Genomic DNA, 16,401 nt, shown 5'->3' with positions numbered 1-16,401 from the left:
TATAGAGCTACAACCTTTTAATTTTTTTATAACGGGCTCTGCTTGAGAGGGAGGGATTATCATGTTTAAAGATACTATATCCCCAGCAGAGTCGCTAGTCTGTGGGATCCAATTTTTTCCCGTGTTTGCGTAGGACGACAGGGGATCACCACAATCGAATTTTAGGGGGTGTTATTTGATCTGCGCTACTTGCGAACTTGGGACCGTAGTCCTAACTTCACAAGTTAGAGAAACTCAAAGTTGCCACCTAGATGAGGCTCTAGGACCCGTATCTGTTCTTCTAAAGGAATGAGCAACAAGGCTCAAATTCCATTAGAAGAACAGCAACCAAAGGGGTTCTTTTGCTCTGGGCCTGTGAACCTTATATTTGCTCTGTTTTTAAGGCATGGTCCTTACAGATATCTAGATAAGGGTCATGGTTATAATTGGGGAAGGTGTTAGGCACCCTTCTTGCCCGGATTAATCCGGTCTCTTAACTTAGATTGGCATTTTGAAAGGATTTAGAATAAAATTACTTGATTTTATTTCCCTTGTTAGATTATGCTTAATTCCGAATGTAAATGAAATGAATTTACAGAAAAAATAAAAAATAAGAGATAATTAACCTAATCGATATCATAAGTTGTTTACGGAAGATCCAGATATCGCAACTACTCACGATTAGGTTAACTTAAATCAAATGAAAAATGAATGTACAAAATGTAAAACAAAAGAAAGATAGCGGGGTATATATAAGTTTGACGTGGACCGAAGAACTTATTCACCACCACATACCTTACTTTTGTAAAGCAGTAAAGTGTAGAAAGTAAGTAGTAAGTTGGAGGGATTTTTGTCTCGAGCACTCGGCCGTAGCGGAACAAGTCTCTTTGACATCTCAACCTCATACCTTACATGTGCAGAAAGCTGTAAATTGCAGAAAGTATACTCACCACCACATATCTTACTTTCATAAAGCAGTAAAGTGCAGAAAGTAAAAGCAAGTCGGAGGGAATAATGTTTCAAGCGCTCGGCCGTAAGGAACAAGTCTCTTTGACACCTCAACCTCGTACCTTACTGTGCAGAAAGCTGTAAATTGCTGGAATTAGTAAAAGGCATGTAGAGGGGCTTAACAAGAAAAATCTGGGGGCTAGATGAGGCGGAGGTCTTATGATGAAACCCACCCTGCAAGTTTTGTAAATACACAACAGGAAAGTAAATTGTAGAAAGTAGTAAAGTAGCAGGTAGAGGGGCTTGACATCAAATAATGATGAAACCCACCCATACTCGTTTTGTAAATATATAACTGGAAAGTAAATTAATGACATATTTCTGTTATTTACATTGTTAGGGCTTCATCTCACCACTGGAGAGTTGGGCAGCGTAACTGCGCTTGTTGGAATGGGGCTTCTGAAGTAACGACATTCTATGGCCGAATTGCCTCTGAGTTTGTTGAGATTTCGGCAGCACAACGACGCTACTATTGAAAAGTAGCTCGTAGTTTTGCGAAATTCGGCAGAACAACGGCGTAAAAAAGAAAAGACGCTCTGAACCTTCGAAAATTCGGCAGAGTACCGATGTCCGAAAAGAGCTACCTAGTATTTCTTTACTTTATCTCTTCTAAAGCAAACTAACTAGGGTTTCTTTCTGATTTTCTGCAGGGGTTCGGGGTTTGAATTTCACTCAAAAGGGGAGGAATTACACCGAAAGAGGCTGTATATTACCAAAGGGAAGAGAGGAAGAAAGAGAGAAAGTTAAGGTGTAAAAAACAACCTTTACCCCCGGGGTAAAATATATTTGGAACCGACCAGAATTCGTCCTAGACGAATTGAATTCATCTGGGACGAATTCTGGGATGACATCATCCCCATAAAGGTGGATGATGTGGTCCCTGGTTCTCGCGATAGTTCGTCTCTTCTCCGTTTTGTTTTGTAGTGTTTTCGTCTCTTATCGATAACTTCGATCGTCCATATATCTTTCGATTGGACTCCGATTCGCACACGGTTAGGTCCGTTAGATTCCTAGTGTTCAGGGCTTTCCAATGAATCATATATCGGGTGTTTTCGAGAGACAGGGTGTCATTTGGGTGCGAAAAGAGAGTTTCAGACCCAAAGTTAACGTACCGATTGGGAATGCCGTGTGCAAACGGGCTTACCGGTTTATGCCGTAAATAGCGGGTGCTGTGTAGACAGGCTTTGAGTTTACTGAAAAGGGCATTTGCCTTGTTGAAACAGGCTTCTGGTGACGGTGGTTTCGTCTCTTATCGATAGCTTCGATCGTCCATATCTCTTCCGATAGGACTCCGATTCGCACGCGGTCAGGTCCGTTGGATTCCTTGTGTTCAGGGCTTTCCAATGAACCAGATATCGGGTGCTTTCGGGAGACAGGGTGTTGTTTAGGTGTGAAAAGAGAATTACAGACCCAAAGTTAACCTACCGATTGTGAATGCCGTGTGTAGACAGGCTTACCGGTTTATGCCGTAAAAGGCAGGTGCTGTGTGGACAGGCTTTTGGTTTGCCTAAAAAAGGTGTTTGCTGTGTGGAAACAGGCTTTCAGTGGTTTATAACGACTTTCAGAAATCGTTTGGTACCCTAAAGAAAGACTGAGAGAAACATAACTAGTGCTCTGGAACTCGTCATAAGGTTCTTCCTTGCGTCACCTATCATTAATACTGCCTTGACAAAATTGGGTGTCTACACCCCCATGAATATAAAATGTGAACGGCAAAAATAACTCAAACAAATCGTTAGGTCGAATAAATAAATAAAATAACTTAGGTCTTACTTTACATTAGATTATCTTAGGTTACATGTTACATAGATCTCAGATATCATTTATACATAGGATTTAATAGCCTTTTAAACAAGTTTCAGTGAGTTAATTCTTACAATTAAATACCAGTTTGCAAAAGTTCTATTAGTGACTACCCTTGAAGAATTCACTAGACATTGATGGCCCAAAATACAAACTGCATCCCGTGACACAAAGCGCACTGCGAAGATTGGGTTGCCCTCAACTATTTCCCCATGATACTCCCCCACCTTGTAAAGTCGGCGTCCTCGTCGACACTAAGCGCTCTACGAAGCTTAGTTTCACAATAGTAACGACTGCACAATCTTGAAAACAACTGCTAGTGGTACTCCGACATTTAAACCCGCCGTGTACTTGTTGTGGTCACAACCGGGGGGATTTATCCAAGAAGGGGAATTCAACATTTTCCAAAAGTTTTAGTAAAGTAAGGAGTGCCGTTATCACAACAAAGGAGTTTAAATGTCACCCTTTCTCAGATTTACAACAACGGAGTGTAAATATCAGACTCTTTCCAATTTGAAAATCAAAATCAAAATCAAAATAGTAACTGCGCAAAAGCATTCTTGCCCTTCGCGTTTCCGCTTGAGAGAAGATTTTGCTAAGAGACGAGGAGGCAGCTCAGAGAGAGATGCTTCAGTTCCCGGCTTTTATGCCTCAGTTCCCTTCCCCAACCCTAATCCCTTCGTCAGTTCTTCTCCCTTCTCAATGGCCACCTCTCTCTCAGAACGACGACCTTCTTCTCGTCATGGAGGAGTCTGATCTCGAAGATAAGGTACTCATTTCACCCATCTCTATCTGTACACATAACATTATCTCCCACCTCCTTTTCGCTTCACTTTTAGTACTTCTAGGGTCATTACACTCGAAATGGTTGGCGCATTCATGGGCACGTGATCTAGGGTTTCTTTTACCATCTTAATGATCCTCTTTGTAAAATATTTTTTCTTAATCTAATCTTGCAAGATTGTTAAGTGAGGAAGCATGATACGAGGAATGCCTAATTCGGAAGGAAGCCCTTTCATGTTTATACCTATAGGTATGAACAACTTGAATTTTTTTTCCCCCGCCTGTGTTTTTCACAGTCTGTCCCAAGCCAGGATAAAGGAGGACGGTTAGCGTAAGGTTGGCAGCCGGCCGTAGAATTTGCCACTCTTCTATGAAATGAATCCTATAGAAAATCTTCATGAAATTTTTTTAAAGGATGCATTTAGCCAAACCCAACTAGTTTGGGACAAAGGCTTTGTTGAGTTGAGTTGAGTGGAGTTGAGTTTGGTGTGTTCCCTCAGGCTTCTTTCAAATTTAAACTTGGCCTTGTCTTTTTCGTGATTCTTGTATCATTTGCCACCAAATTGAAGTGAAATTCTGTTCAATTAGGATCTGACATGCCTTCAGATCTTTCATTTATCTCCCAAATGGACAAGTTTTAAGATCAATCTAGAAAATTGTCTAGGTGTAGCTTCGCATGGAGGTTTAGATAATTGCTTTTCGTCTGAACCATGCTTTGCCACTTCCACAACCTCTATTATGTTGTAGTGGTGGTACCAGAAGCAATTCCCAGAAGCCATAACTTGCTGCTACACCTAAATTAATAGAAATCTCAAACAAAACCACTCATTCTAATTGAAATACCGCCAAAAATTTAGACAAAATGCTATTGAAGAGGATGAATGTAGTTTTTTTTTTTTTTTTTTTTTTTTTTTTTTTTTCTGTAAAAGCCAGCATCAAAGCATAAAACTATAAAAGCAGATAGTTGAATTCTCAAAATTGCACTTTTAGAACCCTTAAATATGCTTCTAATCTTAAACTGCAATCTTGAGCTAACTAAACTTTCTTATTCTACAGTGTAGGCTGTTTTCATGACCTTAAAGTGAATCCAATTAGCTTGCCTAGATGACATAAAAAGACTACTCAAACAGAAATAGAAATAAACCCCAGAACTAGCCTTGCCATTTCTTCTCTCCATTCTCATTTGGAATCCCATCTAAGGTGAACTCGTAAACATCAACTTAAATCATCATAAAATCATTTTTTTTGGACGGTAAAATCATCATAAATTCCTAAGCTATTGAAAAGGCCCCTTTGTGTGAAATTTCAGATTAGACGGAAGGTGTTGGTCCCTCACCCTTTTGCTATCCTTTGATTTATGCATCTGTTCATCTATGTGGGATAAAGTAGAAATCCAAACTTTGTTTTTTACAGTAACAAGATGTTCAATGCCAGGGGACTGATCTCGAAGATTTAACATTTGTTTAGATACTGTTTGACTGTTTGATCTCTTTACGTTAGTTGGAGTTCTTCCCTAGACTGCCTTCTTCGGCTGAAATTGTTGAGCAAATGACTCCTTTAATGTTGTCCAACTATAATATGCCAGAGGTAGGTGAACTCATTGAGGTTGAACCACTAGAGGGAGGGAAGTGACTGTTGAGTTTGTCTTAAGGAACAAGAACTTGGTCTCTTTTTACCAAGAAACCTATGAATTGTTCATTTTCTCGTAGAAAATTTATAATTAGTATTTCTTTATTTTTTTTCTTTTCTGAAATGGTACCAAGAAGCTTTATTAAAGAATGAAAGGCTGAACAGGGGACAGAGATTGCCCCACACAAATCGAGGATCGAGATACAATCGTTTTGGCAAGGGTGTCCACAGCAGTGTTTAAAAACTCCCTGACTTGGCAAGGAACTCGCCTGAGTCGACTCCTTTTTACCTCAGCAGCGTTCCGCGTTGCACCACATCCGTGTTCCGCGTTTTGCCCTACAAAGTCAATAAACTCCTTTGACTCTCCCAAGTTATTACCTTGTTAACCGTGTCAACCACGTTCTTGGCCATGTCCACATCGAGTCGACAATGATTTTTCTTGGCCGTGTTCCGCGTCAAATCCGTGTTTTTAAACACTGGTCCACAGTTGCTTTGGAACTGCAATAGATGTGGGAAAAGTACATAGGATAGATGCAGCTATGTACAGCCTCCTTAATTTGGTTAGGATAGAGGCAGCTATGTACAGTCTCCTTAATTCGGTCAGGATTGGTCAATCACAGTAGCAAGCCTCCTTGGTTCCGGATAATGGGCGTTCTTTCGAATTCGTAAGAAGCAAGGATGAATCTATGTTACTTGTCAGAGACCAGGGCATCCTTGATTCTTTAAATAAGTATTTATTCGTTAGATGCATGAGTTGATCTAATTGTCTCGTCATATCTTGAGTCTAGATCAACGACCCTACTTGTCATTTTCACAGGATGGAGCCTGGATATTACTGGTTTGCACATCCACATTTTGAAACACTGGTTTGCACCCTGCACGCGTCTACACCTTCTCGGCATACATTTGCACCCTTCTAAACTTACCCTAAACTTAGTAGAAATATTTTTTCAATTTAAGAATATATTTTAAGATCCAAAATCCTAATTTTTATCTATCATTTTCTTCACCTCTAACATTCCTTCCATAGATCCATCCATGGTTTTAAATTTCGGCCGAAACGTTTCGTTTCGGCCGAAATATTTCGGTTTCGATGGAAAACGAAACGAAATTCACAGTGAGTCGGAAAAGTACCAAACTTCGCCGAAACGTTTCGTTTCGGTAAAATTTCGGTGAAACGTTTTGGAAATTTTTGAAATTCCACCGAAATTTCGGTAATTTCGATGAAATTTTTACAAGATTTCGTCCGAAATTTCGTACCGAAACCGAAACTGAGATTTAAAACCTTCGATCCATCCTACATCAAAAGTATTAGTCGGAATTAGGAGTGTAAACGGATCGAATTCGAATCGGATATGGCTATATCCGAATTCGATTACAATATACATTATCCAAATTCGGATTCGGATTCGAATTAGACGGATATTTAATATCTATTACCAAATTCGTATCCGCCGGATATTGTTCGAATTCGGATATTATCCGTATCCGTTTATCCGGTAAATTCGAACATTTTATTGAAGCACTCTATCTTTCTTCTTCTTACTCCTCAAATGAATTTTTGAAACCCTAAAACCAGACCTCTACCTTCTCTTCACAAAATCAACTCTCAAACCCTAAAATATATGAGATCCTCTTCTTCATTTTAAAACAAAGGCAGATAGAGAGAGAGAGAGAGGCATTGGGGATGGATGATGGTGTTGGTAGTGGTCTTTGGGTTTTTTCTTTCTTTTTTGTGTGTATATGATGGAATTGGTTTGGGCTATTTTGAATAGGGGTAGTGGGAGTGCTGATTGTGGAAGATGAAGAGAAATGGGGAAGGAGATGGGGATTGGGTCAGAGATGGAGGTGTCTGGCGGTGATGGAGGTGGTTGTGAGAAGGTGGAGAGGGGCGACAATGGATTTTGGTGGGGTTGGAGGCACCAAGGAATGCCGAAGATGGTGTCTCATCTTTCTCCTTTCTCCTCTCTCTTGCTTCTCCTTGCAAACCTTAGAAGTCCCCTCTTTTAATTGCATTTTGAGTTTTTACATAACCCTAAGTTGAAAAATTGATCTGAGCCATCCATTTACCATCAATGACCTAGATGACATTTTTGCTTTAGAATTCTCTAGAAACTGTGACATCTTCTTTCAAGCACCATCATCCATTTGTCTCTTTCATCCTACAACCCACATTTGTTGCTTCATAAAGAAGCCATGTCAAACTCCAAGAATGCCCTTAAAATGAGAGATTACTTCATTTCCTACCCAAAACACTTTTTGTTTTTGTTTTTTTTCTAAAAAGAAAATTCACTTTTCTTTTAAAAACAAAAGATAGTGTGTCGTTACTAAAATTAAATATTAATGATATTATTAATAATAAATAAAAAGGATTTACTTCTTAGATTCGGATGTTAAACGGATCGGATATACCATTTACCAGATTCGCATCCGCTAAGAGCCGGATATCTCATAAACGGATTCGGATAATATCTGCTTGAAACGGATCCGGATAATATTCGCTTTAAACGGATTCGGATCGGACGGTAATCGAATTTTCGAATATCCATTTACACCCCTAGTCGGAATGAAGTATTAGTCTTTCTTTTGATTATCCTGCGTCAAATTTGGTATCATAGCTCAGGCTGGAAATATGTCTAGATGCACTGCCAATCAAATAGTTGACTTATTAGAAGGCTTAAACTTCAAATTTAAAGGGTTTCCAATCCGCCTAGATGCGTGGATTGTACTCACTAAGATTTCTATGCACCTCTTTTAGCCTTGTTTGTGATGTTATTAACCACAAGTGCACGGATCGTGTGCAGAAACGGGTCGAACTCAAGGAAGTGCTATTAAACCTCTTAACTTAGGCAAAGTGAACAATTATCCAAATATTATTATAATTATCCACTGATTATCTAATCTAGATGATTAAATTAAGGTCAATTTACTAGTCTAACAATTTTTGAATTACTAAATTTTTTTAAATAAAATAAATTAAAGGACTGATTTGATTGAGAATTTTAACCACTAATTTAGTCACTAATCTAACACAATAATTATTTAATTTAATGAAAAACTTAAAGAACTATCTAGGTACAAAGTTGTAAAAGTATTAGAATGTTGCCTAAAATTCAAATAAAAAGTCTTAGGGTTAGAATCCGCCATAGGTTAGATAAAAATTATTAGTTTGTATATATGGATTCGCTTCTATCACAATCTTGAATTAGATTGACTTGTATAGATGATTAATCCGATCAATGGAAAATCCGATCAACGGATGAGATTTCCCATGAGTTGATCAAGTACACAAACAATTTTCAATATCTATACAAGACTATAAATTCTCATCAACGATCACATATACAAAACATAATCAATGGCATATATGAGCTATAATTCGAATTTACATCCCCTTGTATATTTAAAATTTTATTCACAAACTTAAATCTAGACCGTTAGATCACACAAACTAACAAATTTAATCTACCCTTAAGGCTTTATCTAAACCCTAAGATTAAAAATTTAGCTACTCATTATTGATTCAAAACACAAATAATAAAAATAAATCATCTTAATATTCAATTAACAACTAAGAAGAAATAAAACAAACAAAAGAGTAGAATTGCTTCCCCTTAAAATTCCGAAAATTCAAAGTACATCAAGAGACTAATAAAAGCTTTGATCCTCCTTCTTTACTCCTTGAATGATCCTTGATTGATGCTTGAGCCTTCTTGAATTTGTTAAATTTTTTTTATTTTTTTTTGAAATTGTGTTGAAAACTCCACCAAAGCAAGGAAAAGAAATCCAATTGCAAGGGGGAAGAGGGAGAGTCCTCTCAAAATTCCACCGAACCCTCTTTTATATCTTCGTATCCCTCTTAAAATCCAACTTCTTTTCTCAAAAATTTGGCCGACCACCCCGTTCTTTGAAAATTCGATTTTTTTGATTCTCTCTTAGAGTTGGAAAGTCAGCCAACTAAGAGGTAAACTCAAAGCCCACCAGATTAAATCCTCACCACACAATTACGAATTCAAGGCCCTACAAAATAGGTAGGGTGCTACAAAATAGGAGAGTGGAAATATCAAAATTGTTTTTACTCCTACAAAGTAGGAGTTGGGCGGCTAAATAAGAGGAGGGAATTTTTTTTCCGATTTTGTTCAAGCTAGAAACTAGGTTGGACGGCTATTTTTTTAGGTGGGGGGGAATGAGATTGCCCAACAGATTGACAGTTGAGATCATCCTATGGTTTCTGCTGATTTGTTGAATTCCACTCTCAGGTTGTATTTGGTTGAGTCACTTACCAACGATCCATCTGAATTGCTTCATAATAAATAGTTGTACCCAAAATAATTTCCAAAGGGTAATCTTGGCCATTGATAATAGGGTATGGAAAGGGTTTCTTATATGATCTTAGCCATTGATTGGGAAGGGAAGTCCAAAAAAATAACAAGGCTTATAAAGGGGTTGGGCGACTACTTAAATGAGAGGGATTTTGGCCAATGGGATTTCACTTTGTATCCTATAAAAGAGTGGAAATTTGGCTAAAATTTAGGGAAACACCACCCATCGAAGTAGGGAATGCAATATGGGCCAATCGGATTCAACTTTGCCTCTCTTTGAATTAAGCCAAAACAATTCAAATTGATTTTTTTGTGTTGGGTGAGATTTGCTATGGAATGATCCAAACCATCCAATTATTGGGCAAAAGGGGGGAGACGAACTAGGGGTGAGAGAAAATAGCAAGAGGAGGAGAGAGAGAGGGTCGGTTAGGAGATAAAATAGGGTAGAGAAAAAAAAATCGTTTTAAGGGAGAGAGAATGCTAAATCTTTGGGTCTTTTCCCTTTTTTTTCTCTTGAATGCTTTGTGAAAAGACCAAGTTATCCCCATTTTTTCAACTAATTGCCACCATGCCATATACTTTCGCAAATGGCTAATCTACCATTCCTTTGTATTGCACACAAAACAACTATATTTGCCTTCTTCAATGCTTTTGTCTTCACGGAGCAATCTAAGCCATCCATTTTATGGTCCACTTGTAATTTAATTTGCACCACTAAACCATTTTTGTGGCTGATTTGAACCATTCAATCGATGGGCTAGAGTGAACATAGGATTGTGCCCTTCATATTAACTTCGCTTGATGATCTTGATGGTCCATAGGTGTGATCATCCAAATCAGCCCTTTATCTCCCTTGTAGTCCGTAGATTTGCGAAAATTTCACAAGAGGTAAGAATGTGTTGATATCGATTTCGATCCAAAGCTTGCACTCTTCACATCCGGTCAATTGGATCGCCCATTTGATTTTCGGATGAGATCACATCCTCACTTGTTCTCGGCCATTGGTTGCATTTCACACTTAATCAATTCACCCAAGGACTTTCCAAGCTTGGATTTTCCTTGTAATTTCACCTCAGCACATTTTCCATGGATTTCCCGAAAATAACTTGAAAAATAAAAAACAAGGAAAATACCTAAGTAGTACCGCTCTGAATATAAAAAATATGCATGCCTAACTACCTAAAATTCACACATAAATGTGCTCATCATGCCTCAACTCCCCTTGAGCAACATACCCAGGAGGTTGCTCCATGTACCCCTCTTCTTGGCAGATCACCATACAAGAAGGCATTTTGACATCCAACTAAAATAGTGGCTAGGACATGTTGACTATAAGAGAGATTAAAACCATGATTGATGGAACTTTGGCTACAGGTGGAGACTGTATCTGTGTAATCAATGCGATCGGTCTGAGTGTAACCGTTAGCAACTAACTGTGTGTTGAGCTGTTCCACTGTCCCATCAGGTGAGTATTTGACTGTAAATACCAATGTTGTTAAAATCGTACACTTTACGATTCAAATGGTACGATTCAAATCGAATCGTGGGTTGAATGATTCAAATCTGAAGGAAGAATCGTTTTTCATAAAAATCGTATGATTCAAGTATGATTCGAGTGATTTTTACGATTTTTACGTTTCTTTTTACGATTTTTACAATTTCGTCTTTTGATTTTTTATTGTGATTTCAATATGGGAATCATTTCAATATGCTCTATTTATTGTTGGCATTTCTTTGTATAATGATTATTATAGAATTGAGTATGTGCTTTGTTTACTATTGTGAAAAATTATACATTGATTTATTGTATGGTGAATATAGTTTTTGCTTTGTTTAGTGATTTATTGTATGATGAATATAATTTGTGCTTTAGTAATCGGAAATGACTACCAAACAATGGGGCGAGCTGACGACCACAGAGGGGCCAATGGAATATGATGAACTTGTCACATGCAAATACAAGTAAGACCCTTCGATGGTCGTTAGCTAGCATGTGTAATGGTATTGGAATGAATTCACATAATTCCATCCATTCTTATAATGCTCGTCTGGCCGATTACCCCATGTAATCGATATTTGCGATGACGTCTGGCGTAATTATCTAGGACTCGTCTGGCCGATTACCCCATTAATATTTCTTGTTCTGTTGTAGAGGCATTAGCACATCCTGGTTGAAAATCAGCAATGGTTGCAGAGATGAGTGGCCTTCAATCAAATCACACTTGGCAGTTGGTTACCCTTCCTAACGGTGTTCAGCTTGTTTTCTGTAAATTGGGTATTTACCAAGGTTCTGAAAATCGGAATCAAATCGTAAAACGTAACAGAGTTCGAATCGTAAATCGGATTGTAAATCGTAAGATTTTTCAGAATTATACATATAAATGAGAAAAATATTTAAAAATATAAAAACGTCAAAAATAAGAATAAATTCAGTAATGATCTATTTTTCATTCAAAACTATTAAATTAAATATAAATTTCAACGATTAGTAATCCTAGCGGAAAAGGGTTTTCTGAAGCATGTAAAACTGAGAAAGGCGACCGATTGTTAAGAATCGAGGAAGGAACGCGATTTGCCAAAAAAAGAGAGGATATAATGATAGCATCAACCCAATATGTCTTGGGAACACCCATATGAAATAGAAGCGTACGTGCCATGTCAACAAGGTACCTAAGTTCTCTCAGCAACCGCCATTCTACTGAGAGGTATGGACGCAAGATGAATGGTGACTAATACCCTTGACAAAAATTGCTGTTAGATACAGAAAAGTATTAACGTGCATTGTCAGTGCACAAACATTTAATAGAACAAGAATACTGATTTGAGACCTCAACATAAAAGGAACGAAAAATATTTAATACTTGATAACAATGTTTCATTTCATATAGCCATGACATTCTTGAATAATCGTCCACAAATACAATGAAATATCGATAACCGCAAACAGATGGAGTTCTACTGGGACCCTAAACATCAGAGTGAACAAGCTCAAACTGGACTAGAGACACGATTGACAAAACAAGATGGAAAGGAAACACAATGTTGTTTTCCATACTAACACGACTCACAGGAAAAAAAGCCTAAATGGACTAAACATAATAGATGAGTGCCGCAATCGAATAGTAGGAGGGTGGCCCAAGTGACAGTGCCACATAAAATCAATCGCAGTACATAAGGTAGTGTAAGGAGAGACATGATCAAAATAGTAGAGCCCGTACACCTCATAATCCCAACCGACCCTCCTCCCAGTCACTAGATCCTGAAAAGTACAGTAAGAGGGAAAGAATGTTACAGAACATCTAAGAGAATTAGCAAGCTGAGTAACATATAGTAAATTACATGAGAAATTAGGTACACATAAAACATAACTGAACTGTGGGACATGTCAGGGCTGAGAGATGGGTCCCCTACACCAGATATAGAACACATCGTCCCATTTGCTAAAGTGACAGATGCATCAGCAGAAGAAGCGGAAGACTGAAACGAAGTAAGAAATCTACTGTTACCAGTCATATGTGAGAGGCTCCAGAATCAATGAGCCATAAACCCGAATGACTGAGGGAGTAGGATGGATGGCTACCTTCCTTTGGCAGGCTGGCAGTGGCCTGTTTCCCTTTGTCCTGTAGGCGTAGCAGAGCCTCATACTCAGTGCGGGAAACAACTAGTGTATAAGAAGAATCATGCGAAGAAGGAACATCAGTGGAGCTCTGTGGCGGTCCTAGAAACGTAATGTGCAGCTTGAGGGGCCTGTAACTCCGGGTGCAAGTCATAACAGAAGTTGGTAGTGTGACCCTCCATACCACAGTGCGTGCAATAACAGGATCTCGATGAAAGAATACATCAATGAGAGGTTAGTTCGATAAGGTCAATGAATTCTTTTTTTTTATAGGGAAGTGCATCCATGGCCGCCAGCATCGCGCCCTCCCTCTCGCGACCATAAGTGCAACCATAACCACTGCGGCCACCTCCACGACCACAATGTGCACCGCGCCTGTAACCTGAATGAGCAGTTAGAACAGACCGCTCAACAAAAGAGTCACCGAGAACATCAACTGACATGGCGCGTTGAACACGGGAGAAAACCTCATTAAGGGGCGGTAGGTTGCCAAGACCCACTATCTGCTTGTGAATGGGCAAGAACTCTTGACCTAGTCCATCCATAAACTGAACAACACGTAACTCACTTTTTTGTTTTGCTGATGGGAATCCAGCTGCTCACATAACTGTGTTGCATGGATTCTTTGCCCCCCAATGTTGAATCCGTGTCGATACGTCTCCGCATCCGAATCGGACATGGATTCACGTGGGACACACCCGGATTCTTGTCGTAGCCGTGTCCCGCATGAATCCCGTTTTCTTCGAGCGAATCTGATTCATCCTTATCTCTTTTGAAATGCGATTCCTGTATATTTTCCATTTAAATGTATTTTCTTAACTTTTTTTATATGAAAGCTCAACCCTTACACTTTTAATAAAAACCCTAGCGCCTCAACCTCGAACATCGACCCCCTTCCTCCAACTCTCTTAATACAAAACTCGCCTCAACCCTCTACCCTCAAAATTTTCATGAATATATATGCATAGACACACACACACACATATATATATATATATATATATATATATATATATATTTATAATTTAAATTTTGAAAAATTTATTTTATTTAAAAATTGCAGAATCCGAATCCTACTTTTGGGGGTTTGCCGAATCCGACACCTCGAATCTGTGTCGGATCCCGACACGCGAATCCGAATCCATGCAACACTGTCACATAAGCTAACAAACTCAGAGTAGTACTCGAAAACAGATTGCTTGCCCCGCTTCAGATTGAGGAGCGCGGAGTAGACATCACAGATCCACGTGAGATTGTTTGTGCCTGAATAGAGTGTCTCTGTACGTAACTAGACATCTCTCGATGTATCCAGGAATAACATATGACTAGCTATCTTGGGCTCCATACTCTAGCATAAAAGTGATTGAAGAAGGGCATCCTCTTGGCTCCAGATGTCATAGGAGGAGTCCTTAGGTGATGGTCGATCCTTAGTGATATAGCTCGTCCCCCATCCTGAATTTTGAGGAAATCGAAGATTCTAAAATCCGCGTATCCAAACGGCCCCTTAATATTTAAAATTAATGCAATGAAAATATGGAAAGTTACACATAAATCAATAGCTTATAGAATTCAAGAGGTTATCAGCTAGTCGAGACTTGCCTATATGTCAAAAATGGAATATATCCTAATAAAATTTATTTATGCTTTTTTATCACTTCAATTGATTTTTAACTATTATTTGCTAATATTGGGATTTTTTCTAGGTGTCTTGGGAACATTGGTGATCCTTCTGGATTTCGAGGTGTCTGATATACCTCTAATACCCCCGCCCCAAAAAAATAAAAAAAAATAAAAAAAATTCCTTGAGTAAAAGCAAGAAATTTTGTAAACAAGTTGTTCTGATATTCAACTAAGCGTGTCATGTTACAATGTCCAAAAGCATCATTTTCAGTAGGTGAACACTTTCTTTTTCCCTCTTTGCACCTCTTTCTACTGTCCAACCTGGCTATCAGTATATTTGAAGGACATGATCAATGAAATTAGTAGAGTTTATAAAAACTTGTGGGTCTGTGACTTCCTGCTATTATTTGGGAGGCATTTCACAAGTCACACTCCAATATCACTATTCAAGATGTTTATAGCCTAATGTGTGACAGGAGCTTTTCAACTTTCCTGATATATCACTGTATTCTAAGTGATGTGTGGCATCTGTTTCCTATGGTTCAGTGGATACCTTATACCTGATGATCATCTTTTTTGCAGTGGAATGAAATCAGAAAGACAAATAGTAACCTGGTTGTGATTGGGAAAACAATTCTTGATAATGATAAAGAAGACTTCGATCCCGATGCAGATGATGATGATGCTGACCATGTGGAGGAGTCAGATGGTGAAGAATTTGAGCAGGAAACTGGTTGATTATTCCTCAAAACATCGAACTTGTTTGCACATTTTGTTCGTAAAGGGTTGTATACTTGGATTTAACTCATCTAAGTCTATGAATTGATTTTCTATTATACTTTCCATGCTTGAATTTTGTGCTTTTATTTCCTTTTTTGCTAATCTGATTGAAGAATTATGCATCCATCCACAATCAATCTTATTTTCTTTCTTTCTGCAAACTTGCTGTCAATAGTACAGCAGTTCTGACTAAAGTTACCTACTTACCAATATGTACTGGATTATCAATTTCAACTTGCTAGAGTTAACGATTGAAGATATTGAATTTTTGTGGTTTCAAAGTTTCAACAAAAGGCATCCTTTATATTTTATTTTGGGAAATGATATCAGCACTTCAATGTTTTGATATCCACGCTATCCTTGCTTGTCTTTTAGTATTTAATGGGCTTGTGAGAGCTTTTGGGGAACTGTAATAACCTGTTGACAGCCTTTTAAATACTAAAAGAGAAGCTAGTTTTTACACTTAATTAGCTGTTAAACACCATTACAATTAGAAAAGTAGTGAGTGCCATTATCAAAACATGGAGTGGAGATATCATTTTCCATCTTCGAATTGTTAGTAAACATGAAATTATATTGTCGACTGTTTATGAGAAATTTGTTTTGCGGTATTCAAAATTCAATTATAGGTGGAACTTTTTCACAATGCCCAATGTTCATGATGTCATGAAAGAGCTTATATTATGTAAGATAATGTGGACACAACATAGACATATATTGCAAAAAAGTACTGAAAAAATACTGCATTAAAAAAAGATGATATGATACTTAATATGTAGAAGTCATTGTGACCTCAAAGTGATCTCAAGATGATGAAGCCTATCTTGGGCTTCTGTCTAGGTTTAAGTTTACCACCACAAT

General features: G+C 38.1%; 1 protein-coding gene across 1 annotated transcript; it reads left to right on the top strand.

Moving 5' to 3' along the window:
* Positions 1–3,269: 3,269 nt before the first annotated feature.
* LOC143862013 (transcription termination factor) lies at positions 3,270–15,603 on the top strand. Its single transcript, XM_077373006.1, has 2 exons — positions 3,270–3,559; positions 15,343–15,603. The coding sequence occupies exons 1-2, from the start codon at positions 3,416–3,418 to the stop codon at positions 15,496–15,498; spliced, it is 300 nt and encodes a 99-aa protein (XP_077229121.1). The 5' UTR covers positions 3,270–3,415; the 3' UTR covers positions 15,499–15,603.
* Positions 15,604–16,401: the final 798 nt, after the last annotated feature.

The sequence above is a fragment of the Tasmannia lanceolata genome, unplaced genomic scaffold (genome assembly GCF_043159265.1).
Source record: "Tasmannia lanceolata isolate RefF3 unplaced genomic scaffold, GAP_Taslan_0.1 ptg000037l, whole genome shotgun sequence".
Lineage (NCBI taxonomy): Eukaryota > Viridiplantae > Streptophyta > Magnoliopsida > Canellales > Winteraceae > Tasmannia > Tasmannia lanceolata.
This window is presented reverse-complemented; position numbering and strand designations above follow the sequence as displayed.